The sequence below is a fragment of the Vombatus ursinus genome, unplaced genomic scaffold (assembly GCF_900497805.2).
Source record: "Vombatus ursinus unplaced genomic scaffold, bare-nosed wombat genome assembly UNPS02014773.1, whole genome shotgun sequence".
Classification (NCBI taxonomy): domain Eukaryota; kingdom Metazoa; phylum Chordata; class Mammalia; order Diprotodontia; family Vombatidae; genus Vombatus; species Vombatus ursinus.
Genome location: NW_020954551.1, coordinates 2145569 through 2170657, shown reverse-complemented (window position 1 = coordinate 2170657; position 25089 = coordinate 2145569). Strand labels below are relative to the sequence as shown.

Genomic DNA, 25089 nt, shown 5'->3' with positions numbered 1-25089 from the left:
TTTCTTTCTTTCTTTCTTCCTTTCTTTCTTTCTTTCTTTCTTTCTTTCTTTCTTTCTTTCTTTCTTTCTTTCTTTCTTTCTTTCTTTCTTTCCTCCTTCTTCCCTTCCCCCCTCTCTTTCTTTTTTCTCTTTCTTTTCCACCTTTCATCTCCTCCTTCCCTCCATCTGCTTTCCTCCCTCCTTTCCATTTTCTTTCTTTTCTTTTCTTCCTTTAGAATGATACTTATTTTCTGTTGAGAACATGCCTACTATTTCAGTAAGGGAAATAAAACAAGTACACAAATAGCTATTTAAGAAGATAGGATAGGTATACAAATAACTGTAGTGTAAAATATAATATGTTAAGTGCACAGGAGAAATGCAAACCCAATGCTGGGGGAGACTAACAGAAGGTCATTTAGAAAAGGTTACCAATACATTTTTAGCTTTTTTTTTTTTAAAGCATGGTAAATATTGACTGAGATAACTAATTGAATCACTGAATAGATACTTCCAAAATACTCAGGTGGATATATGATCTCATCAATGTGGATATTCCCTCTTTTGCTGTGGATTGCAATCTATCCATAGTTGACCATCTTCTTTGACCCTTGTCCATGTTTTTCCAAGTTACCCCCCAAGAGGTCTGCTGGATCTTTCAGGGACCTGTCTGCACATCCCTTAATATCACAAGGATGCTGGGGAGCACAGAGACAGTCCAATGGCTATCTATCCCTTTCTCTTGCCTCCTGACTAACCTATCTTCTTTATCATATGTACTTAGTTTGATGGGACTGCTTCGTGGTGGTTCTTCTTCCTAATTGTTTTGTCGTACTGCTTTACTGCCTCCTCCTGCCCGCTGGGCAAGATCTCCATTATCCTTTTGATAACATTCACTTTCAGTTCTTTGGAGACCATTGTTCCATGTGTTACAATCATGCATTATGCATACTAAAGGAGTAAAATAATAATAGAAAAAATGATAGTTTGTATAGTGCTTTAAGTTTTGCTAAGTACTTTGCATGTTATCTATTGTGATCCTCACAACAACCCTATAAGGTAGGTGCGATTCCAACCCACTTTTTACCAATAAGGAAACTGAAGCTGAAATTGGTTAAATGATTACCTCATGCCACACAGTTAGTTAAGGGGCTGAGGCGAGATTTGAACTGAGGTCTTCCTGACCCAAAGTCCAGCAATCTATGCACTGCCTCTACCACTTAGCTGCAACATTATGGGGCAGTCTTGGTTTCTCTGCTGTTTTTATTTTGGTTCGTGAAACTGTAGCTATCCAGACATATTGTGGGAGTTCTAATTGGACCATTACAGTTTATAACCAGTCAATGCAATTTGTCCAGAGAAGTGGGTGGGTCCTGTGGTGAACTTCTTTTCCTACACAAGGGCCACGTATGGATCTAAGGAAGGGTGCGTGACATCTTATTCTGCAGCAAGAAGTGGGACTGTACATTTCCCAAAAGCAGATGAGTTGAGTTGAAAACAAGAGGCCATTAGCAACTTCTTCCAAGATTAATTTCAATCCAATGTCAAAGGACTTAAGTTGCCTGTCTGAGTTGATCAAGAAACCTAACGCTAGACAGATCTGCCTCTTGCCAGGTTTGAGCAGAGCCCATGCATGGAATTAGACGTTAGGCAAAGAAGAGAAACATGGTCCTGGGCTTAGCAAACCCTTTCTACTTCATGAACTCTGATTATTTTGACAAATCTGAATGGTCACTAGGGAAAAAAAAATCCTCAAATTTCCAAAATTGAACTAAGGATTAACAGTCACTTATTTCAAGAGATAATTTATTCTATAATAATAATAATAGCTATCATGTATATAGCACCTACTTGGGGCCAGGCACTATGCTAAGTGCTTTACATATATCTTATTTGAGCCTCACAACATCCTTGAGAGGTAGGTTCTATTATTACCCCCATTTTATAGTTGAAGAAACTGAGGCAAACAGAGGTTAAATGACTTGGCCAAGATCATACAATTAGTAAGTGTCTAAATGCAGATTTGAACCCAGGTCTTCTTATCCCCAGATCCAGCTTCAGTTCTGCCACTTACTACCTGAGTGATCGTGGACAAGTCACTTAACTTCTCTGACCTCAGTTTTTGTTTTTTTTTTAATTTTATTTATTTATTTGTTTATTTTTTGGTGAGGCAATTGGAGTTAAGTGACTTGCCCAGAGTCACACAGCTAGTGAGTGTTACGTGTCTGAGGCAGATTTGAACTCAGTCTTCCTGACTCCAGGGTTGGTGCTCCATCCAGTGCACCACCTAGCTGCCCCCTGACCTGTTTCTTAACTTGTAAAAGGGACGAGGCATGACTCCTGAGGTAATGTCCACATCTGAAATGATGAAACTATGAAATAAATCTCTAATAATGGAAATTCAATCATTTTAGCATATTGAAGTGGAGCTATTTTTGGAGAGTGACATTCCACACAGGTGACCATAGGGCAAAGATCCATCATTTTTACCTGGAAGATCAACTCAACAATGCAAAATTGATGTCTTTCTAAATAAAGACGAAAAGTGTTAGAGAAAATTCCCATGCTGACCTATTAAGCATCACAATGTTAGACTCTGAGATCTAGAACTGAAAAGGGCCACCTTCTATTTTATGGAGAAAGCAACTGAGGCCCAGAACAGGGAAGGGACTTCGCCAAGGTCACACACACAATAAGAGCAAAGTCTAGATTTGAACACAGGTCCTCTGACCACATTTGTCTCTCTTAACCTGGGGCTGAGCCCATAGTCCCCTGGGAACACAAAACCTGAGGCTGAGGGAAAGGTGACCAGCTACCAGGGTCTCTGCAGAAAATGTGCATCTTTGGAGAAGTGATTCAAAATTGCCCTGGTTTCATTATATCTTAAAGTATTTAGTTCCAAAAGAAATATGGAAAAGATTACTATGAGATGACCTGGTTGGCGAGTGTTATTGCAGTAACACCTGTATTTTGGCAGCTTTTGTTAGCATCCGAATGGAAAATGACTATGCCCAACAGTACAGTATGACTCTAGAAACCAGTGAGTCCACGGGCCATGCACTAGGTCAAGATTTCCATGTGCCATTTGGTCTTCCCCACTTGGTCTTCCTAAACACTTAATATTTTAATTCAGACTTTTGGGGCATGGAGCTTAGTGTTCGTATGCTGAAACAACTCTGGGGGCAGAACACACAGGGAAATGTAATGACCTAATTGATATCAACAATTCCATTGGGTGCTAGCAGTCTTCTCTCCCCCTCCCACCCTCCCCAAATGTCAGAAAAAGGAACCATGAGATGCCTGCATGGCTTGTAGGGTTGTCATTGTTTTTGGTTTTTAGAGGATTCATGGAGGTGACCCTTCAACATCATCCCATGGTAATGCAGAATGGTATTCTTACACAGAGCCTCTTGGAGGATGGATTGAATTTTAAATTGTGGATTTTATGGCTCTTTCCTTCTCCTTTTCCTTCTTTTCCTTCTTCTTCTCCTCCTTTGCTTCTTCCTTCCCCTCCTTTTCCTCCTTTTCCTCCTCCTTCCCCTCCTTTTCCTCCTCCTCTTTTTTCTACTCCATCTCTGGTCGTTTAACAATGACATTCACTAACTTCTCACTCTTATGCCACATTCTGGTGGGGAAAGGCTAGCTTTGGGTTCTCCGAGGCTCTGCCAGTAGAAACAAATTGCCAGGTTCTACCAAGCTTGGAAGGCTACAGGGCAGGTCTAGCCTTGTAAAACCTGTAAGCAGCCAAAGAGAGGAGAAGTCCATCACTACGTGCTTGGCCAATAGGCAGTGGATGTTTTTAGTTGCAGCAATTCTGAAAGACTATTTTCCAAAGGGTGGAGGAGAAACGATCTGTCAATAGAAGAAGTATTCACCCTGATGAAAATGCTCAAAATCTTAAGATTTGGAATCAGAAGAAGCCTCAAAGACCACCCAGTCTAACCCCCCCATTCTACAGAGGTGGAAACTGAGGCAGGTGATTTGCCAAAGGTCACAGAGGGAGTAATTGGCAAAGCTGGGATGTGGACCAAGATTTCCTGACTCCAAACCCAGAACACTTCCCCATTGTGCCATTTAATAAACATTTATTAAACACCTAAATGTGTGAAGCACAATGCAAAAAAAAAAAAAACCAAACCCAACAACAAGCAACCCAGATCCTTGTATATTTAGGGTGACTATAAATCTAAATAGTTAGGGTACAATTGAAAGAGCACTGGATTTGGAGTCCTGGGGCCTGGGTTCAAATCCTGGGTCAGTTGCTTACAACTTGTGAGGCCTTAGACCAACATTTTAATATTTCAGGTCCTCAGTTTCCTCAACTGTAAAATAAGAGGATTGGAGTAGACAAGCTCATCACCATACTGAATGCAAGGTGGTGAATTTTCAACTACAGCAACTCATAAGGACCATCCACTAAATTACAAAGAGGTTCTGATATGCTTGGGTTTGGGGAAGTATGTGTACTGATGATATGCTTTTATGAGAGTAATTGAATATTCCATTGAAACTTGGATACTTAATCTGGACAGTTCAGTTCAAAATCCATGATCCTAAGATGGCAAGCTTGCCTATTTTGAACTGTTAAAAAATCCATATTTTAAAATTTGGCTCCATTAATTCGTATAAGGTCTGGTTGAAACTGATGGGGCTGTCACCTTCAGCCCATGTTTTCTACTTCTTCTTCTTAGATTATTCTGAACTCTATGCACAAATACCAGCCCAGAGTCCACATCATCAAGAAGAAGGACCACACTGCTTCCCTGCTCAATCTGAAGTCTGAAGAATTCAGGACATTTATCTTCCCTGAGACCGTCTTCACAGCTGTCACTGCCTACCAGAATCAGCTGGTGAGTGGGCAGTTTGCATGTTGGTTATCACCCATAAGCGCGTACTATGGCTTGGAGCTGGCCCTTCCTTTCGGCTGGACATCGAGGGGTTACGACATGAAAAAGGTGAGGGGTGGGGACCACCTACTTCACCCATAAAACACAAGCCCGGTTTGGAGCTAGCAGCTTGTCGGACCTAGAGTACTTCAGGGCATTGTGTGAATGGGGCTCGAGGGCTGCCATGCCATCATCTTCTTTGTATTCCCTCTTTACCCCATTCTGACCCAGCTTCACAGACCTTTCTCCCTTCTGCCTTAAATTCGTCTGTTTCCTTTCCTTTTGATCTTTTTAATGTCATATTGCACCATGCTGGATCATTAACTTCATGATTCTTGGAATCTTCTCCTGTGAACTTTTTGAGTGTCTGGACAGCTTACAGTGTAGCTCCCCTCTTTGCTTACTGGGCATAGGCGGGCATTCCTCATCATTTTTTGTTTAAATACAAATCCCCGGTATTGGTGTTGGTGCCTTTACAGTTTTCATAGTAGGTCTACATTCATCAAAGACACACTTCAATGGCGGTTAGAGCAGGCGCTATTAATTTCCACTTTTGTTGTGGTTGTTCAATTGTTTCAGGAGTGTCAGTGGCCCCGTTTAGGGTTTTCTTGGCAAAGACCCTGGTGCGGCTTGCCATTTCCTTCTCCAGCTCATTTTACGTATGAGGAAACTGAGGCAAACAGGGTGAAGTAATTTGCTTAGGTCACACAGCTAATAGGTGTCTGAGGTCAAATTTGAACTCAGGTCCCTCTGACTCCAGGCCACTGTGCCACTTAGCTGCCCATTTTACGGATTAGGATACCGAGGGTCAGAGAGGGTGAGTGGATTGCCTAAGGCCAGATAGTAAATGCCTTGGATGCAGGTATTCTGATTTCTTGGTTTGGCCAGTTTTCTGTCATACGATGAGAATGTAGGCCCATGGAAATGACCATTGATATAGTTTAGAGGGTTTGAAAAAAGCATTTGAATTCCATCTGTGGGACAATTGATCCTGAGCTGGAAGGGACGTCTGAGGTCAACTAGCCCAGTCCCTTCATTTTACAGAAGAGAGACCTGGGGCCCAGAGGAGTCACGTGGGTGAGTCACAAATGGTTACTGGCTGAGCTGTATTTGGAACTTGAGTTTTGGGCATCAGTCACAGCCTCTGCCTTTCAATCCATCGTCCATTGGTTAAGTGCCTCTGGCACACTAAGACCTGTGCTCTGTGCGGGCAATACAAAGACCAAACTGAAGGAGTCTCTGCCCTCAAGGAACCCGGGTCCAAAAGCAATCATTCCTCCTTCAAAATTCCGATTTCTGATCGAAAATTTGACAGAAGAACCTCCAAATCCAGGATCTTATTTCACCCTATGCAGGATCAAACAGGAAATCCTGTGTTTGGTATTCACAGCCCTTCACCACCTGACCACTTCCCACTTGTCCAGTCCCCTTGAGCCTCACCCTCGTGCACTCTGTGATTCAGTGGCCCCGACCTTCTTACTGTTCATCACCACGGCCTGACCCCAGGCCTGGAACGCTCTCCCTCCTCATCTCTGCTTCCCAGCTTCCCGGCTTCCTTCAAGTCCCATTTAAAGTCCTGCCTTTTACAAGAAGCCCTTCCCCAGCCTATGCTAGTGCCTTATCCTGCCTACGCACCCTGTTTGTGCTTAGCTGCTCCAAGGTTGGCTGGCATCCTGCCATTAGACCGTGAGATCCTTGAGGGCCGGGACTGTCTTTTGCCTTTCTCTCAATCCCCAGATCTTAGCACAGGGCCTGGCACTGTGGCCAATAGTGTGCTGTTTAACAAATGCTTAGTGTCTGAGGGACTGATTCTTTGTGGCCCCATCATGTGAAAAATCAGTGTGTGGTGTTATTTGGACAGTTTATGGATCTACCAGGAAGAATGTCCAGGCTGACTAGCCCTACAGTGGGCTTGAGTGAAATTAGGAATCCAGGACTGACTAAAGTCAAGACCTAAGGCCTTACTTCCAAAGTCCAACAGCATTTATTTAGCACCTACTATGGTCTAGGCACTGTGCTAGGCACTGGGGATAAAAAGACATAGATGAAACAGTCTTTGTTCTCAAGAAGAATGCATTCTGCTGGGCAGGGAAGGGATGAAACATGTAAACAGAGAAGCATGTACATAATTATTTGACAGGGTCAGAATGTTAGCCTGATGGGTATCAGAAGATACTTCCCATAGGAGGTAGCAGGGTGGCTTAATCTTGAAGAAAGCTAAGAATTCTAAGAGATCTACATAGAGGAAGCTGTATGGTACTGTGTTAGGAAGACCTGAGTTCAAATCCTTCCTCCTATACTTATTTAGCTGTGTGACCCTGGACTAGTCTCTTAATCTCTCAGCTTCAACTTCCTCATCTGTAAAATGGGGATCATAACGATACCTATTTTCAGGGTTGTTATGAGGATCAAATGAGATAATATTTATTAAATGCTTTGCAAACCTTGAAGTGCTCTATAAATGCAGTCATCACCACCACCACCACCACCACCACCACCATCATCATCATCATCATCATCATGTGAGGAACGTTCCAGGTATTAGGAACAGCTGATGGCGGGGAGGTGGTAAACCAAGCACCGAGCTTGGGGCAGAGCTGGGAGGAAAGCCTGGAAGGCACATAGGGTGTGTGAAGGGGAGTCATATGAAATCCATTTGGAAGGGCCTGAGGGCTGTATTGTTATTGTTATTATTAATGATGATAGCTAACATTTATATAGCACTTCCTATGTGCCAGGCACTATGCTAAACATTTTACAACATCTCATTTTATTATTTTATTTCTATTATTTATAATATATTTATTTCTATTATTTATTTATTTTATTGTCTCATTTGATCCTCATAACAACTCTGTGAGGTAGATGCTATTATTATCCCAATTTTACAGATGAGGAAACTGAGGCAAACTGAGGTTAAGTGACTTGCCGATGGTCCCACAGCCAGTAAGTGTCTGAGGCTGGATTTGAACTCAAGACTTCTTGAATCTGTGTCCATTGCTCCATGACGATGGTGCCATCTTGTTGCCACAAAATAAGCATAGATTCCTATGAAAAAAAAAAGCAAGAATAGAAAAGAAAGGAGAATAATGTTTAATACCATAATTTTAAAGAAAAGGAGAATAATATTTAATAATATAATTTATTAACATAATTTTCTCCAGCTTATTTTACGGATGAGGAAATTGAGACAAACTGCCATTTCTCATCAGGTCCATTTTAATTTTGTTTAAGCCCTGGGCAAATGAGTGCTTATTTTCATGACTCCTATAAACCAAATTAAACTTCCCAATAGAAATTCTGAAATTGCTTCTAATTTATTGTATGCCAGGAGTTTTATTTATGAGCAATAAAAATGGAAACTTTTTTTTTTGCCATTTCTCCCCTGTCTTTTGCAAAGGGCTAATTACATTTTTGTTCATTATTAGATAAGAGTTAAATACATTACACTTTCAACAAACTATCTCATAATTTAAGATGTAAAGGTCATGCATTTGTTTGAACAGTCAAACCACTACTCTAGAGTTGAAGCATAGGTTAAGCTTCATTTTTCAATGCTTTTGAGGAGATCTTCTTTTCGTGGCTGGTAAGACAGTCTCTGGGGACTAGTCTTACTTTGTGATGGGATGTCATTAATATCTGCAAGCCCTAATCAGATCTAGGAGACAGTAAGACTACACTTACTCTAGTAAGATGGGAAAGATCTCAGTTGCTGAACGGAATTTGTATTACAATCTTTCCTGAAGTTCTTAAGACTCTAAGGCTCTAGGAACCCTCGGCATGATGGGTGCATCAGAGCCTCCAGAGGCCAACGGCACAAGGGGAAGAAAGGGTTGGTTAGTCCACAACAACCAGTAATTCTTGGGCAGAGACACTGGAGTGGTTTGCCATTTCCTTTTCCAGCTCATTTTACAGATGGGGAAACTAAGGCAAACAGGATGAAGTGACTTGCCCAGGATCCCACAGATAGTAAGTGTCTGAGACTGGATTTTAATTCAGTTATTCCTGCCTCTAGGCCCAGCACTCTATCTACTGCTCCACCCAGCTGCCCTTATGTGTGTTAACAACTAGTAACAGAATCAGAATGAAAAATTATGAAAAAAATTATTAGATTTTTTATTGATTATACTTTCGAACTTTACACTTATACATTTTAACCTTTATCATAAAATTAAAACAAACTGACAAAAGTAAAAGGTAAATCCATGAAAAGTAATTATTAGCGAGATGCAGTGTAGAGAGCTGACCATAGGGTCAAGAAAATCTGGGTTCCAGTCCTATCTTCAGCATAGATTGGCTGTGTGATCTTCAGGGGTGATGATCTGTATCAATACTTCTCTTGTTCATTTCTGGTTTTGTCACAGTGTCTCTTTTTAATAGGTCAGCTAGGAACTGTTGTAATTACACTGTGTGTCTTCTTAAATCAGTGTTGTTTTTGACTTTGCTTTGACAGCAGTCTGCCCCAAGAGAAGCTGTTTGAATGACTTCACTTTGGTAATGGGTCATTTCCTGTCTTTTAAGATAAACTCTTCAATAGTCACAAGGCCAGCACCTTCTAACTCTGCTTGAAGAAAGCATTCATCATCTTTAGGCATGAGGCTTCTTAGCAGCCTTTGACCTCTTTTGTGTTTTAATTACCAACTGTATTATCCAACAAATCTCTTCCTCTACATAGAACTTTGCTTCGAAGTTACTAAGTGCCAATATTTATGTTGATTTGCCTTTGAGGATCTTGTCAAATGCTTCTTAGAATTTCTTTATCTCATCATTCTTTGCAATAGATGTTGTTGCAGAAGCTGTAATGACTTTATGGTGGTCTTTTGTCACTGCTGGGTGAGGAGGGCCAAGTGTCCTGTAAATGATGTTTCTTGTTAATTTTGCTCATACAAAGAAACCTTTCCACCCATTCCTCTATTTGCTTTTCCAAGGACAACTTGTGAATCATCCTTGAATTTAATTGTGACTTCCTTATGTCTTTTGGTTGCAATATAATTTAATTTAACAAAGATTTATTAATTGCCTACTATGTGCTGGTGCCATGCTGATTGGTGGATATCAACAGTAAAGAATGAAAGTCTCTAGTAAGTGTTAGAGACAGGCAGTTGAGTTGGTGAAAAGAGTCCTACTAGGAGCTGGGTCCTTGTCCCAGCTCTGCCTTTACTTAACAAGCTGTGTGACTTTGGTCAAGTCACTTACTTTTTCTGGGACTCACTTTCTCCATTTATCAAGTGAAAAAATTGTACTCTGTAATCTCTACAATCTCTTCCAGTTCTCAAACACCATCATTCAATGAGACCTTCAGCTACATCCTGAGTTCTAGAGGGGTTTATGAAGTAGTGTGAGAACCAAACTGCTGCTGGTAATATTTCTTTGGGAAAAGAGTATAAAGGACACACACACACACACACACACACACACACACACACACATCTGCCAGCAACTCACTCTTCTAGAACTTTAAGGTTTACACAGCATATTTTTCATAACTGCCCCATGAGGTAGTTAGTACATTGATTTGTTTATTTTTGTCCAGACCTGAGATTTATCTAGTTTATGCAGCAACCTCTGCCAGTTAAGTAGCATTTATTACATGCTCACTATATGCCAGGCACTGTGCTAATTTCTGGGGATACAAACAAAGGCAAAAGGCAGCCAAAAAGCTAGACTGGCATTTACTTTACAACTTACAGTTCTATGGTATCGCCTGGGAGCATTGAGAGGTTAGGTGACATGCCCAAGGTCCCATGGCCAGTGTATGTCAGAAGTAGGAGCTAGACCCATTTCTTCTTGACTCCAAGGCTAGCCCTCACCGGTTGGTGTTGCTGTTTGGTCATGTCTGACTCTTTGTGACCCCACGGACCATAGCACACTATACTGAGATCTTCTGCCTCTACTATCTCAAAATTTGTCCAAGCTCATGCTCATTGTTTTCATGACACCATCCATTCCTCTCGTCCTCTGCTGTCCCCTTTCCTTTTTGCTTTCTGCTCTCAAGGTGCTCACAGTCTAATGAGAGAAACGAGCTACACACAGAATAAATTGAAAAGAAGCATAGTGCCTGGCACATAGTGGTGGCCTAATAAATACTTGTGTTCTTGTTTTCTTGAGGGTGTTACAAGCTGATTGAGCTCTTCAAATCTTAAAGGCAATGAGTGTTTCCAAAAAGTTTTTTTAAAGCAAGAAGCGTTCCTCCTCCCAAAGGCTCACCTTCTAAAGCCAATCCCAGACTAAATGAGAAGAGTCAACTCCCTGCTGCAAATATCCTTAGCCCCCTGACCCTTTTGGCCACCATGTCTACTGGAAGTCATGATTCAGAAACACTTCTTGGGGGAGAGGAACATGAGCTGTTTCTAGCTGTCATCAGCCCTCCATCCAAACCAAACCACGTTTGAGGCTCAGTGGGGCTCAGTATGTTCATTTATCTGGCTGGCTGGTCATTTTAAACCTTACCACCTCTAAATCTGTGATGCTATGAAATTTGGAGACCTAATGCATTGTATCCCAATCTTGTTCAAGGGTTGTAATCTAGAAGGCGATGTAACAGCGAATACTATTTAATAACATTTGCATTAATAATTGATCATTTATAATTAATCATTGATAATGCTCGTGACTAAACATAACCTCTTCGGGGTTTAACAAATGAAAAAGAAGAGCGAGTGCCAACTGGTTGCTGTTCAGAAAGAGGCTTTGTTAGATTTGTGTTCCTCGGCGTGTAGAAGAAGCAGTGCGCCATAGTGGAGGGAGAAATCTTGGAGCTGGGAAGACTGAGTTCCCCTCTGGCACCTACTGAACTTGACCTTAACTGATCACTTGACCTCTCACTGATCCAACCAGCTCTCTGGGAATCTTTCTTCAGCAGGGAAGTACAGTTGCTGATCTGCATCGGTAGAGGGAGTTTCCATACTGAGAGTTCCCTATGCCTATAAAGTCATAAGTCAAAATGAAAAAAAAATACAATGAGGAGACATAGCTTTTCACTGTTTACTTTTTTGAATTCCAAAGGAGCCTGTGTGTGAGCTTTTTCACAGCGTCTAAGGGTTGGAATTCTCTTAGTTGGTGCTTTTTGTATAGATTCTTCTCTTTGTAAGGTAACAGCAGCCTACCCAGGTTAATGGGTCTGTGTAGCTTGGTCTCACTAGATCCATCACAAGCATGAGCCTGCATCAGAATTGTAGGCTTCCCTAATTTGTGGCAGATCAGTTAGTCAAAAAGCATTTATTAAGCATCTTTGAGATGTCAGAGGCAGCTCGGCGTAGTGGACAGAAAACTAGCTTTGGGGCCAGGAAGATCCTGAGTTCCAGTCCCACTTCTGGCACACATGGGCTGTGTCACCCTGGGCAAGTCATTTAACTTCTTAGAGCTCTTGTAGGCTCTCTAAGAGTATTAATTACAGAGAAGGCACTCACTTGCATTGGTGGAGGGACTTCTCTCATCTGGGAATTCCTGATATCAGTGAAACCGCTAGCCTTTACCATGTACTATTAGTTGCCCAGAATACAAAAACAAAAATTAAACAATACTAGCCCCCAAGAAGCTTACATTCTTTTGAGAGAAATGCCAAACACAGATATAGGCATTTATAAAAGAGATGCAAGACACCTCTTCAGGTGGGGGAGGAGATTAACAATATTTGTTGAATAAATAAATGAACAAAAGGACTTAGTAAAATTCTTTCATTCCAGAAACATTATTTTCAAGGTGGGGGAGGAATAGAGCTTCCAAGTCCAGGCTGACCAGATGCTCTAATACCTTAACCCTTGTCATGATACCATCATGTACTCTCATTTTCAGATAACCAAGCTGAAAATTGACAGCAATCCATTCGCCAAAGGTTTCCGAGACTCCTCCAGGCTCACTGATATTGAAAGGTAATGATGATTTTCTGTTTATTTTCCTTGCAGATAAGATACACAGAAGAGAAGGTTGGTAGCATAACTCTACTTTCAACTACAAAGCTGTTATACGTTTCTTCCACAATCTAGCTGCCAATAGTTTCTCTGCTTCCCCTGAACCTCCCTCTCCATCTCTTCTTTCCCCTTTGGGTTATAAGCCCTATAGACAGGGAACTGCTTTGAATCTTGACAGCTGCCGTAGCTGGATCTGTAACATGTGCAACTTTCAGAGGGGGTATCTTCAACGGTTTACTTTGATGATTGGGAAATTCTTTCCACTGCATAAACTAGGGCTCTTCTTGTTATCACCCATTTTTAGTCCTGTTGATGGCTGCAAAGCTCCATCTTGGGAAAGCGGTGATCTGCAAAGACAAGGAATCTTTACATTCCTTGGTCTCCTGGAGTATGTCTGTTGATGAAAAGAAACTGTGGGAAGGAAAGAGGGCAAGAGGTAGTGTGGTACAGTGGAAAGGTCATTGGATTTGAGTCGCAAGGTATGAATTCAAGTCTCAGCTGCGGCCTCGCTGTTTGTGAGCTCAGGCAAGTCATTGTGAGACACACTCTCTGGGCCTTGATTTCCCCATCTGTAACATGAGGGTTTGGATGGCCGCTTATAGTCCTTTCCAGTTCTAAATCTATGATTCTCTGTAAAGTGGAGACCTGAAGTGCTATATCCCGACCTCGTTTATGGCGCCATAATTGTAGAGTCGGCTTCATGGGGTCCTTATGTTTAATGGTAGAGGTCCCAGGTCTTAAGACTAACACCATCCATATCCTCCCCTGGATTTTTTTTTTTTTTTGGTGCCTCTTCTTTTCAGTTAGGGTGGTTTGCTCATTTAAGACAATAAATCAACTGAACTCTTGTCTATGTGATGCTTAACAGATATTTTTTAATGGAACACCCAAATCCCAGAAACACAGAAGTCTTAGTACCTGGGTCATGAACTCCTAACCAAATCTTTGGTTCAAATGTCTCATAGATTGTCATATTTTTTTTCAATGCTCACGGAGTTTCTGAGTGCATTTTAAGAAAACAGAAAACATCTGTTTTTCCAACTTTTGGTCCTGTTCTCACTTAATTCAATTTAGCAAACACTTAGCGAGCACCCACAGGCCTAGAGAGAGTGTAGGGTAAGAGCCAATGGGAATGCTCCCTGAGGATGCATTGGAACAACCAGCCCATACTCTGGGTAGGCCTAGGTGAGTGTTTCTGATGTGTAAGACATTTGCTAATCATTGGAAATACAAGGACAAAACCAGGGTATACAAGGTCCACACAGACAAGTAAATAGGAAATATACAAACTAGTTTCAAAAGGCATAAAGCATTAGCAGTACAATCCAATAAGCATTTATTGAGCACCTACTGCATATGAGATGTTGTTTTAGTGCTGGGGGATAAGGAAGGGCCTTGTGTTAGAGGTGGCAGCTGAGCTCTGTTTTCCCCCCTTTCTCACCTTCCTTGCTGTTTATTCTGAACTTAAAAACACTTAAATAAAATGAGCATTTCCAGATAGACTGTAGAACAGAAGGGGATTGGAGGTGAAACTGCGAATCTTTATTATCTAGAGTTTACTTTTCTTTCTAAGTATGTAATAAGTTCAATATGTACATTGAAAAGGTATCCTGCTAGCTTGTGATTCCTTCTGGTTCTCCTCTTTTTTTTTTGGTTGGTTTGGGAACATTATCCCTATCCCCCCTTCCCACCCACCAGTCCCCTGAACTGAAAAAAAAAGAAAGAAAAGGCCTTGTAACAAATACACATCATCTAGCAAAAGAAATCCCCACATTTTCTTTGTCCAAAAATGTCCGTCTCATTCTGCGTCTTGACTCCATCACCTCTCCGTCAGGCGGTGAGTGGCATGCTTCATCATTGGCCTTTTGGAATCCTGGTTGGTTATTGTCTGGATCAGTGGTCTTAAGTCTTTCCAAGTTCTTTTTTCTTTACATTGTTGTTTCTGTACAAACTATTCTCTTGGTTCTGCTGAGCTGTGCTTTAGACAAGGAAGGGGCACATTCCAGAGTGTGGCCCTCTAGGTCCTCAAGTGCACCTCTTTGACTGAAACCAAACTTCACAGAACAAATCTCCCTCATAAAAGGATTTGTTCTGTAAAACTTGGACTCAGTTGAAAGGCTGTACCCAAGGACCTAGAAGGCCACATGAGGCCTCGAGGCTGCAGGTTCCTCACCCCTGTTCCAGACAATGACGACAGCTTGGGCAGATACTGCTCAGCCAACAGATGGATGCCCAGAACTTCAGCCTGTGGGAGCAGGGTGTGGATGGCCCATTCATTCAACAATTCAACAAACATTCATCAGATGACCATTGTATTCAGAAAATTGTGGTAGAGATGGGAAGAAAAAAAGGTTAGGAAAAATATCATTTTCTGCCATCATGGAGCTTATAGTCAAACAGGGAGATAAAAAGCATACATAAAACTGTAATCATAATAAATGCATTACAGAATAAAGCAAAGTATCATGTGGGGTCCCAGAATGGTCATTACCAAGAAGAGGGATTCAGAGAGCGTAGGGACTGTGCCTTCCCTATACTTTGTATCTCCTCCAGCACCTCGCTGTAGCTCTACAACAACAGACACAACACAGTAAATATGTATTGAATCAATCCAACAATCTATGCATAAATATGCAAACGTAGACCTATCTTTTGTACTGTTTGTTTCTGCTGCACCAAAAGCATGCTTAGAGCTGTAGAGGAAAGAGATTCCGCCATGGAGGATGGTGGCTTCCCATTGGACTTAACCAGTTGGGATAACTGGACCTTCCACACATCAACCAATAGACTAACAAGCATTGTTAGGTGCTCTCTATGGGCAGGGTTGTGCTTGGGACTGGGAATACTCAGACAAAGGCAATGTAAATATGTCTGTATTTCGGTATCTATCAAACACATACAAGGTGTGTCTAGAGAATACATCCGGGGAGCCAGACATGGGAAAGCTACTTTTGTGAGAGGCAGGATAAATATACAGAGACTTGAGGTTGAAGCAGACAAGTCCTACCAATGAGCTGACACGTGAAATGTGTCTACAGAACTGGGGGTGGTGATGGCCTCGTTCGGCTTGTTTCAGTGAATCTTAGATCCTTGTTTTACAGATGAAGAAACTGAAGCCCAGAGAGGGCTCAAGGTTACACAGTTACTGAACAGGAGGATCAGGATTTGAACCCAGGTCCTCTCACTACAAATTTAGCATTCTTGATAAACCACACTGCCTCAAGGTCAATGGAATTCTGATGCCATTTTATTGATACCCCTGGTAGTATTTCTAAGGCTATTCCTGGAAACAAAACATTCAGCATAGTACAGAGGCAAGAGTGCTAGATTTGGGGTCAGGGAACCTGGGTTCAAGTTTGGACTCTGACGCTTCACACCTGTGTGAATCTGGGTAGGTCACTGCATCTCTCTGGGCCTCAGTTTCCCCAAACATAAAACGAAGGGGTGGCACTAGAAAACTTCTGAGGTCTATTATGGCTCTGGATTTATGATCCTTTTGGGTCCAGGTGCACATGAAGGTTAAGCCTTGGAGATACCAGAATCCATGAGGACAGTCTTTCCAATCATTTCCAGAGGCAGTGCTGCAGGTGGGGGAGACAGGGCACCTGTGTGAATCCTGGTGCTGACGTTTACTCCTTGTGTGACTTTGCACCACGCGGACCTCAGTTTCCTTGTATTAGAGTGGCTGGTGGCATGGTGGATAGAGTGCTGGGCCCAGGTTCTGGAAGACCTGAGTTCAAATCCAGCCTCAGACACTTCCTAGCTGGGTGACTCTGGGAATACTAATAGCCCCTGGCTCACAGAGAGCATGTGAAGATCAAGTGAGATAATATGTGTAAAGTGATTAGTACAGTACCTGGCACACCATAGGCGCTATATAAATGCTCATCCCCTTTTCTTTTACTAACCACAGAACTTTGGGCTTTTCTAAGGTTCAGTTTCCTTATCTGTAAAATGGGGGTAATAACAGCATACAATGCATAATTATACAGTAATGTAATAGTATATAATATATAATAGTATAATAATAGCAAACATAATAGTTCAATAATAATACACTATTAGCATATAGTACATGATGCATAATAATAACTAGCATTTACATAGTGCTTTAAGCTTTGCAAAATGCTTTAGAAATATTACCTCATTTTATCTTTATAACAGTCCTGTGAAGTAAGGGCTATTAATAGCCCCACTTTACAGTTGAGGAAATTGAGGCAAGCAGATGTTAAGTGATTTGTCCCAGGTCACACAGCTAATAAGTATCGAAGGTAGGATTTGAACCCAGAGCTTCCTGGCCCCAGGGCTTGCCCCATAGAGTCGTTGTGAGGATCGAATGAGATTACGTGGAGAAAATACTTAGCTTACACTGATGCGGTGCATTATGATTTGTAATTATTATTATTATCATCGATAACGTGAGAGGATGGCCTCAAAGGTCCCTTCCAGGGTTTGAATCCACTCAGGAGTTCCCATTCAGCGGGGTGGGGGGAGCTTTTGACGATGGAAGTAGCCCCCCCAAACACCCCAACGCTAAGGATGTTTTGGTGTTCCAACCGCGGCCCAAGAGAGCCCTCGCTGCTGCCTAGCTGGGAGTTCACAAGATGACCTAAGTCACATGAAAGCAGCCAAGGGTTTGGATTTCATTTTGAGGCATTTCAGTCTCCTTTTTTTCCTAAATAGCCTTTGGGGAGGGAAAACAAATCAGATCAATTGATCTTTAGAGACCTAAAGAAATCAAATTAGTCTGGAGTCAGTTACTGCACTAAACCATCTCTTAATTAGATTGCTCCTTGTAACTGATTGAAAACAGTCCCTATCTGTCACAATAGAAGCTGCTTCCCTTTCGAGGAGATCTGAGAGAAAAACACATCTTTTTATGAGACGATGACAGAAATTACACTCTTCCAACCTAATTGAATACGATGTTATAAATATGTGCCCTTAATGATTTTGTTTCCTGTTCCGGATTTACTGCTATTGAGTAGGAGACCCAGACTTCAATGCCTTTAGGATGAAATCTCTTTGATTCATACAAAAATGAGAATATACATTTCATCGTTATTCAGGCTTTGGGCTCTTCTAAAGTAGACTAGGTGAAGCAGGGCAGTATGATAGAGAGATTGAACTCTGGAGGCAGAAGTTTGGGGTTCAAATTCTACTCCTGGTGATTCCTCAATGATGCTGGATGAATCATTCAATTGCTTTTTTGTTCAGTTTCCTCATTTGTAAAATAAGGGGGTGGGCATAGGAGGTTCCTTTCAGCTCTAGCTGTATGATCCTATAATATATGATCTCTCTATGCCTCAATTTCCCTATCTGTAAAATAAAGTGGTTGGGATAGGTGGTCTTCATGGGTTAGCTACTTCATTGTCCTGCAGAACTACACATAAGTTATGAATTTAATTCTTCATTTCTAGCTCTATGATCCTACTTTCTAACACAGGGCTTCCTACCCCGTATTGTGTCCTGAACCTCTTTGGCATTCTGGTGAATCCTATAGATTTCTCAGAATCATGCCTTAAAAAAAATCATAATAAGAAAATGCTAAATTTCAGTTAGAGGTTTGTGAAAATAAAGGTATTCAATTTTTTCCATCCAAGTTTGTGCTCCGCCCCCCCCTCCCCAAAACTGTCCAGACTGTTGGACTTGGATTTAAGAATGCCTGGTCTAGATCCCAATGAGATGCCTGAGTGGTCCATAGAGCTCATATTCACTATAAGCTTTTTTTTAACCTTTCAATGTTAGTTTTGCCTCATTTATTTATTCATCTATCTATCTATCATCTATCTGTCTGCCTGTCTGTCTGTCTATGTCTCTATTTTGGTCAGGACCTGTGCTTTCATCAGTGTGGGAAACTCTTGGTGAGCAAAGTCCCTCTACCGATGTAGATCAGTGACTTCTGCAACTTAGGGTCTTAACAAGTCCGTCGAGACACTAAAATGTTAAATAACTTGACCATGGTTACAAGTTATGAGCCAGCATCAAGACTCAAACCCAGTTCTTCCTAATTTCGAAGGCTCTACCGCTGTTCACTATGCCGCTATTTTGACTCTCCCCATCTAGTGCCATTACCTTGTCAATACTGTAAAATCAAGAGCCTATCCAGGTGCTTGTTTTAATGGGATGAATGAATGAATGGACTCTGGGTCTTCTTCCTATTGGGTCATGCTTCCTTTAGTAAGTTCAGTTGCTTTATTTTCCCCCCTTGGAGTCCACTGAGCAATAAGAAGTGAGGAAGAATTTTTTATGAAAGCAAGCTGTGACTCAACCAGGGAAATCATACTGAGAATATATGCCAGTTAGCCAGTTGGCAAATTGCTTGTTGTGAATAAACCATCCTGGTTTGATGGTAAGTTTTCAGGATTTAAGTAATGGCCCCTTCTGAGACATCACTAACCTGTTGTGGTAAATTTATGGGAGGACATGAAAGTGTCACATAGAATAGGCAAGCATGGATGGGTTGTGATCTGCATCTGTGGAGGGGTAGAGATGGAAGGGACATTCAAGGTTATCTAGTACAACCTTCTCATTTTACAGATAAAGTAAACTGAGGCCCAAAGTGATTAAATGACTTATAATCCAATTCATCCTATTCATACCTTCTTTGCATATAGTAAGTTGTCTTCTCCATTAGGTTATAAGCTCCCTGAGGGCAGGGACTGTTTTTGCTTTTCTTTGTATCCCCAGTGCTTAGTACAGTGCCTGGCATGTAGTGGGTGCTTAATAGGCGCGTTTTCTCCACTCCTGCTACAGCCAATAATTACAGTGTACTCAGTTTTGTTTTTTGTTCTTTCTGCTTAGGTGGTTGTTCTTGCTTCATCTTGCATGAGTCTGTATGTTTTCTGATTCTTCTCTGAATTCTTCCTATTCCTCATTTCTCACAATGTGGTGATTTTCTCAAAATACAGTAATATTCTATTACATATGTTGTACAATTTGTTTAGCCGGTAGAGCACTTTCAATGATCCCATCACTGGCTACAAACATTCATCTTTTTAACATCAATATCCTCCCTCTGATAAGAAATATCTGTGAATTATGTCGTGTCGAATTCTCAAAAGAACCACTTTGCAAGTCACTGAAGGGACGATGGAAAGATGCATGGTGGGCAAAAGTCAATAGCAACACCCAATGATGTGTGAGGACCAGAAGTGCGATTTAAAAGTAATTGTCAAAAAAGGAGGTAGGCTGGTCGTGGAACAAGGATGAGAGATAGCAGGTGGTCAGTCCAAGTGTTCTATTTGTCTCCATCATATATAAAAAACTACAGGAATACCTCAGGTGGGTTGGGCAGATATCCTTTGAAGAGTTTAAGAAAGGCAAGGCCAAGGATTGATTAGAATGAGAAACTAAGTGGGTCAGTGGATAGAGCACTGGGACTGGAGTTAGGAAGAACTGAATTCAAACCTGTGTGATCCTGGACAAGTCACCTAACTCCTCTTTTTCTCAGTTTCCTCATCTGTAAGATGGAGATAATAATATCACCTACCTCCCAGGGTTGTTGTGAGGATCAAATGAGATAATATTCATAAAGCACTTAACAGAGCTCTAGGTGCATAATAAGTGCAATATAAATGTTAGCTATAACAAAAACTACTACAATTATTATTATTTACATTCTGCACTGATGGAGGAAATTCCCCATCAGTTTGGTCTCCTATCTATTAGAAGCAAACAAATTTGGACGCCTACAAAGAGAAGCATCAGTAGCAGTTCTTCAGAAAATCAAGGATGAAGAGATGCATGTGATTTAAGATCACCTGGAGAGTTTGTAGTTGACCTGCAGACAGATGAGGTTTCTAACTATAGTGATATTAGGCTTTTATACAGTAGACCACATGGCTTTGAGAAATGTAGCCTCTGGCATTTGTGAAATTCAATTGCCTCCAAAGAATTGATCCTAAAAATGGTGCCTGGGTATTTTGCTGACAAATCCCCTGGTAAATAAAGCTTCTTAGCTGATGTACCAGAACTGCCCTCATCAGCCCATTAAGCACAATACTACAAGGGAAAAAGAGGTCAATATTGATGGAAAAATGTCACGACATTTTAGATGGGCTTTTGTTCCCTCTTGCTCTGGAGGTTTATATAACTTTAAGCAAAATAATCACCACCATCACCCCTTTGTTTTTCCAGCATCATGTTGCACCCTACCCTCTCCCTCCTGGCCAATGTCCATCACTAATATTGGTGAAATCCGCACAAAGGGGAGAAACACACGCTTCTGGGATAGAAGAATTCTTGGAAGGAAGCTTCATGGGTTAGCTACTTCATTGTCCCTCAGAACTACACATAAATTATCCCAGATATTTGAGAAACTGTCCAACTTTAACTCTCCGCCTCTCTCCCAAGGGAAATCTGCAACTTCCTTTAACTTCCTTTAGAAACGTCTTTCAGTGTTTAACTAATGTTCATTGTGTGCTCTCCTTGGAGCGAACAAGTCTTTTAGACTTAAAGATTTATTCTGCGTGATATTTTTTTTTATGAGTATCTTTCAAGGAATCTCGTGTTTGACTTATGCTTGTGAGACACCTTGTTGGAGAAGATCCATTAGGGACTGCTCCATCAAACCTCACCTTTTATTATAGTCAACAAGCAATTGGCGCAGTGGGATGTTGTATTGTCTTCACCTGGTGGGTGATCATACAAATGTGGCGTACTATAGAGTAATGTTGGCAAGCATTATCTGCCTGCCTGAAGCTTTTCCTTTCTGTTTTTGTAGTAGTTGCTGACGTTTTTCACTGTTGATTTTGTCTAGACCTGAGATTTCATCTCTATACGGGAACTTCTGGCATGGGGGCTCCCTTCACTGATGTAGATCACCAGCCCCTCTGTTAAAGAACTATCTGGGGACATTGAGAGATTAAGTAATTTGTCGAGGGTCACACAGTCAATATGTATCAAAGGCAGGACTTGAACTCTTGTCTTCCTGACTGAAAGGGGAGCACCCTATCTAACATACCATGTTGCCCCGAATCCTTTAATATGGTGGCCAATGTCTCTTTCTGACTAGGCAAAGGATTCACCTTGTCCTCATTATTCCTCCTTCCCTCCCCTCTGAGTGCATTGATTGCATGGATCATATTGCTGGAAATGACTTCAGAGGTCACTTAGTTCAGCCTGTCATTTTGCCAGTGAGGAAACTGAGGCTCATAGGTGTTCAATGATTTGTCCAGAGTCACCCAAGTAATAAACATTGGAGGTAGAATTTGAACCCAGGTCTTCAAGTCTCCTAGAGTCAGTGTTCTTTCCACTGTGCTTTGAGCAATGCTGAGGTTTAAAATTCTTTGATTCTGTGAATGGACTCTAGACTTATACCACATTCTTGCCACATCGCAATTTCTAATCATAGAGAACTTCTGGTGAATCGTCAACAGCTCTCAGTTGGAGGCTTTAGTGAGGGGCAGGCTGCGTGTGATGGCTAACGTGAAATCTGAGCATTATCTGTGGATTTTCTTGGATATGGTTCAAATGGCAATGATCTGTAATGGGGTTTGGTTTTTGCCCGTGGTCTAAAAGCTGAATAAAAACGACTTCAGAATTTTTTCCAGTTAGCTTTAATGGGAGCATCATTCACAAAGTCCTCTTCAAAGCCTCACCGTGCTGTGTTGTTGGAGCTGGGTTCTCAAAGGCTTGGCCAGTGGAGTTGGAGCTGGGGCAGGGTCTACTATGCTGGGGAGGCTGGGACTCCAGCCCCAGTGACAAATTCTATATGTTTTCTAAGGACCAGCCTAGCTAAGTGCAGAGAGACTCATCACCATTAGGCCGGCCTCATAGTGGTAAGATGGCCATGGCAATCCATGAAAAAAGAAAAATATAAAATGGCATTTAACCCTATGTGAATCCCTTATTGTTTTGCAGCATGACAGAAAGGGAAGTAGCAGGTGAGAGATTCACACAGTTTTTAGATTATTCACACCCATCCACTTAGCTGTTGGTAATTGTAAGGTCCTTACCCAGTGACCCAGTGTTCCCAGTATTAGAGGACCTAAGTTGTACTTGAGATCTTCACTATAAATTTATTTCAACAAGCATTTATTAACCACCTCCTAGACACAAAGCACTGTGCTAGAGATACAGAGACAGAAACAAAACAGTCCCTTTCCTAAAGAAGTTTATGTTCTATCAAATATGAAACCAAAAGACATAAGGAATTGTAGCTCTAAGGAAGAATGATTCACAGGTTCTCCTGGAGACGCAGGTCAGCTCGACTCAGTTAACATTTGTAAAGACACTGAAGAGCTGATTTTCTTGCGTGTAGGAAAACATCAGGAAACATCATTCCGTGAGACATTTGTTCATGTCATATTGCAGTGCGTATAAGTTTTGATTTTTTTTCAATTAGCCAAAAATCCATTTTCTCTCTATCTCATCCTCCCTTCCTCATTGGGAAAGACAAAAAAAAAAAGAAAAACAAAAGCCTAATAATAAATATGCAATCAAGCAAAACAAATTCTTACATTGGGCATGTCCAAAAATAGATACATAAAATAAGTATTTTGAAAAGACCATCATGAAAATAATTGTAGCTTATGCAATGTTTTCTCCAGAGGTAAAGAGGTTGTACAAAGAATTCTGTAAGATTCTTCAAATTAAATTAACATGTGCTTTGATACTTGAAGATTTCATTGCAAAGATAGATGAGGGTGACAAAAATAGGTTGGAAAACCTGGATCATGGAAAAGCAGTGAGACAATAGACTTGTTCACTACTCAGGAATCCCTTGCTTATGTGTGATGAATACTTCCTTCAAGGAAAAGAAAATCAGAAGGTGCTGGTTGTGGGGAGTGCCAAATAACATCACAAAAATGAAATCGATTATATTTTAATAGACAGGAATTGACTTGTTACTGATATGGGAGTCATTCTTGAATCAGCTGTCTGTGTATACTCAGCCTACTGACTTGTTGGAGCAAAGATAAAAATCAATACAAAATTAATAAAAACCTAGAAGAAGGAATACAAATGAAAAAAAGCTATGGCATGCAGTTAAAACAATTCCAACTTAACTTATTTAAACAAGTTACCGATGCTGAAAAATGAGAGATGGATGGAAGAAAGGGCATCAACACCAATTACAATAATTTTATACAATAGTTTAACTAATATAAATCAATTGATATAGCTAGAAGGGCAAAAGTCTCAAAACTGCTTAAGTCAGCAAACACTTTACTTGCTTTCCAAATAGAATAATATGGGAGCCAAGGATAATACCAGTTGATAATACAGACTTGTCTGTATAGTGTTGTGCAGAAAGATGGTGAAACTTCGTGAGCAATATTGCTTCATAAAATACAGGAACAGTGTAGGGAAAAAATTAAAGAAAGCTTGGCAAGAGACACAACTAAGCAAATTGCCACAAAGGCATTTAAGGATGAAAGTAGGAGTACATTGAGCAGAAGAAAAATGGAAAAGATCTGCAAAAAAAAGTCTTTATAATTTCTTTTTAATACGAAGGACAATGGAGCCTCTATATTTGTTCTTAAAAACCACAGTCCCAGATTTTGTCATAGAGGGAATAAAAAAAGGCTTAGAAGAGAACAAAGGTAAGGAAAACAACTGAACTAGATCAAGAATACATAGAGAAGATCCATGCTTCAGGTGACCCAATAGTGAAGGATAGCTTCTCGAGTTATCTAAAGGAGGTGAAGAGCAAAGGCATGGGGAAAAAATCTCAGACCATGTTACTGCCAAAAAAAGTGGCCAAGAGAACATCATGGGGGGCAGGTAGGTGGCGCGGTAGATAGAGCACCGGCCCTGAAGTCAGGAGCACCTGAGTTCAAATCCGACCTCAGCCCAAACACTTGACACTTACTAGCTGTGTGACCCTGGGCAAGTCACTTAACCCCAATTGCCTAAAAAAGAGAGGGTGAGAGAGAGAGAGAGAGAGAGAGAGAGAGAGAGAGAGAGAGAGAGAAAGAGAGAGAGAACATCATGGTTAATGGAGAAGAGTATTGGGTTCAGAGTAAGCAGACCTGGGTTCTTGTTCTGGTTCTGCCAAATACTCCTGGTGTGATCTTAAACAAGTCACATTACCTCTCTTGTCTCTATTTCCTCACTTGTAAAATAAGGTCGTTGGGCTAGAATGACCTCTGAGCTCCTTTCTAGCTCTAAATCTGTGAAACTACCCACCTAATTGCCTATTCTCATCTATCTATCTATCTATCTATCTATCTATCTATCTATCTATCTATCTATCTATCTATCTCTTTCTTTCTTTCTCTTTCCTTCCTTCCTTCTTTTCTTTCTTCTTTTTCCTTCCTTCCTTCCTTTCTTCCTTCCTTCCTTCCTTCCTTCCTTCTTTCCTTCCT

At 41.1% G+C, this 25089-nt stretch overlaps 1 protein-coding gene across 1 annotated transcript in view; it reads left to right on the top strand.

Moving 5' to 3' along the window:
- Nucleotides 1-25089, top strand: part of TBX20 (T-box 20) — a 75269-nt gene that overhangs the window by 21798 nt on the left and 28382 nt on the right. The window contains exons 5-6 of the mRNA XM_027863729.1: nucleotides 4671-4829; nucleotides 12660-12736. Coding sequence (XP_027719530.1) covers nucleotides 4671-4829; nucleotides 12660-12736 — 236 coding nt within the window. The remainder of the gene's footprint in view (nucleotides 1-4670; nucleotides 4830-12659; nucleotides 12737-25089) is intronic.